General features: G+C 40.4%; 1 protein-coding gene across 1 annotated transcript in view; it reads left to right on the forward strand.

The window, feature by feature from the left end:
- Positions 1-2,399, forward strand: part of rasal3 (RAS protein activator like 3) — an 11,813-nt gene continuing 9,414 nt past the window's right edge. Inside the window, exon 1 of the mRNA XM_035660263.1 lies at positions 1-1,014. Within this exon, the coding sequence (XP_035516156.1) occupies positions 405-1,014 (610 nt within the window). The 5' untranslated portion in view covers positions 1-404. The remainder of the gene's footprint in view (positions 1,015-2,399) is intronic.

Consider the following 2,399-nt stretch of genomic DNA (forward strand, 5'->3'; position numbering starts at 1 on the left):
AAAACTGGGGCATTCAAGAAGAACAGGAAGTGAGGAAGAAGGGAAGTATTAAGTGAAAACATAAAGTGCGGAAAAACATTGTGAGATTTTTATATGTATGTGAGCTACTCAGTGCCATTTTATGAGGAACCAAGCGGCCTGTGAGTGAGAGGAGTTTGAAGCTGCAGCAAAGCAACCACATTCAGAGCAGTTGTTGTTGCCGGATGACGTTTGGTAAGACAGGAAACGAGACATGCTGTGAGATAGAACCAGTGAAGACACAGACTACTCTACCATTTTAATCACTCCACAATAGCAGTAAATCAGGAGGAAAGCCGGCCAGGTCTCCTATGAAGGTATTTGAATTTGAATTTTGTTTGATGCATCTGTGAGAAGGGACACAAAACTTTTGAGGCAAGTCTGAAATGGGCACTGAGGAGAAAGATTTAGAGCCTGCAGCTCAGCAACCAATGGAGCAGGGATCACCAGAAAAGGAAAAGGAACCTGCCGTGGGCCAAACTTCGGAGACCACAGACCCCCTCAATACATACAAGTGGCATACCGGCTCCAAGGGAACGCTCAATGAGATGAAAGAAGAAGAAGGAGGGGCGGCTTCTTCCACTTCTACAATCGATAGGATTCAGAAGGCCTCCACCAACAAATGGAACAAGATGCAAAACTGGCGCAAGGCCCTGAGCGAGGACCCTGGAGACAGAAATCCACCAAGTGGGAAAGGTGGAGAGGGAGCCAAGCAAGATAAAGGTGTCGGAGGAACCAGAAAGAACCCCTTCAGAAGGGCCCTGTCTGAGCCTCCTGGGTCATTGCTTGCAGTCCTGGCCCCTTCCTCCAGTGCTGCCAGCCCAGCTCATGCAGCTACATCGTCAGCTGCTGCAGAGGCTTCAGGAGTCTCCTCTACAGACCCTTCACAGAAAGGAAGCGGAGGGGCACTCATAAAAAAGTACCTGAGGACTGTGTCCCAGAAGTTCAAAAGGCCCAAGCTGCAGAGTCGATGCAGCACCTCAAACTTACTGTCAGGTAATGTCATGTAATCTGAAAGTATACTCAAACTTTGTTAACTTTTTTATGTTTGAGATTAGCACAGTAGTTGTAATGATCAGTCGTATATTAAATTATGGTAAAATGTACTCAGCAACATTTTGTCTTCACGTAGCAAAATGGTTACCACATGTTGGCCAAAATGATTTCCTTTTACTGTATGTAGGATGATTTAGTGCCACAACAAATAGGTGGGGTATGTGTGACTTTCTTCACAATGACACATGATAAACAGTATTTCAGCATCTAGTGTCATATTAGACAAACTCAGTAAGAAAAACAGAAACAGAAAAGCTGGAAAAGTTACAATAAGACGACCTTAACGTTTTCAAGCAAAGGAGCAAAAGCTAAAGGACCTACACAGAAAAGTAATTACCTTTAAATTAGAGCTTGAAAAATAACTCTTGTAATTGTAATGTAATCTTTACTAGCAGAATATGTTTATTCAGTGGTTTTTCCTCGTAGGTTTAAGTGAAGGTGTGATCACACCTGAAGATGAATCGGAGCATTACAACAGATCTGTGTCAGTAGTAACCTCAACAAGTTACTTACCAGTTCTCTTGACTACAGCTATACTGACTTCAAGTAATAATATTTACTCCAACACACTAAAAAACACGCCAAAAAAAGTGTTAACTCTAATCCTAAAACTAAGACAAAACGAATGCCTGTTTTATTAAGTTATAAATAAAATAATTTGTTTATAGTGAAAATTCTTTTCTAAACTAATAGAGAGTGCTATTACAAGGGGACCTATTATGCTTTCCCTTATTTTTGGTCCTAATGTTTGTTTTTTTGGATGTCATATTAAATGTGGCCAAAGTTTCAAATAACGACGTAAATGTTTGTAAGTAAGTCATGTGAGCAAAAAGCTAAGGCTTCACTCTGCTCTTAATACCAGGTTCCCAAAATGTTTCTCCACTTTCTTTTTTTTTTATGGTAATCTGGTCCAGGCATAGCATGCCCACAAATTAAAGGAACGCACCCATCCACCTGCTCAGCCTGTCTTAAAGTCGAGATTAAATGAAAAATGTATTTTTTATGCTTTTTTTCTTTGTATTTTCGTGTCAAAATCCAATTATATTTCTTCCTGTTACACAAAATAGTACGTATGCTTACAAAAGTGTGAACCAACCACTTTCAACCAACAATATCGTAACATCCACCCATCAATCAACCTTCAACACAGAACAAAGATTCATTACTTAGCTAGCTAGCAACAGCATGCCTCCTAGTTAGCTCAGTTAGCAATGCAACTAGCTGTTCTGTTAGCTTAGCTGACTCTGCTTGGCAGCGTCTATTGTTTTTACAAATTAATTCTTGTCTCATTTGTGGTCCGATTAGTAGATTCATCATATTTAGTG

The sequence above is a fragment of the Morone saxatilis genome, unplaced genomic scaffold (genome assembly GCF_004916995.1).
Source record: "Morone saxatilis isolate NCDOM2014 unplaced genomic scaffold, NCSU_SB_2.0 Contig17, whole genome shotgun sequence".
NCBI lineage: Eukaryota > Metazoa > Chordata > Actinopteri > Moronidae > Morone > Morone saxatilis.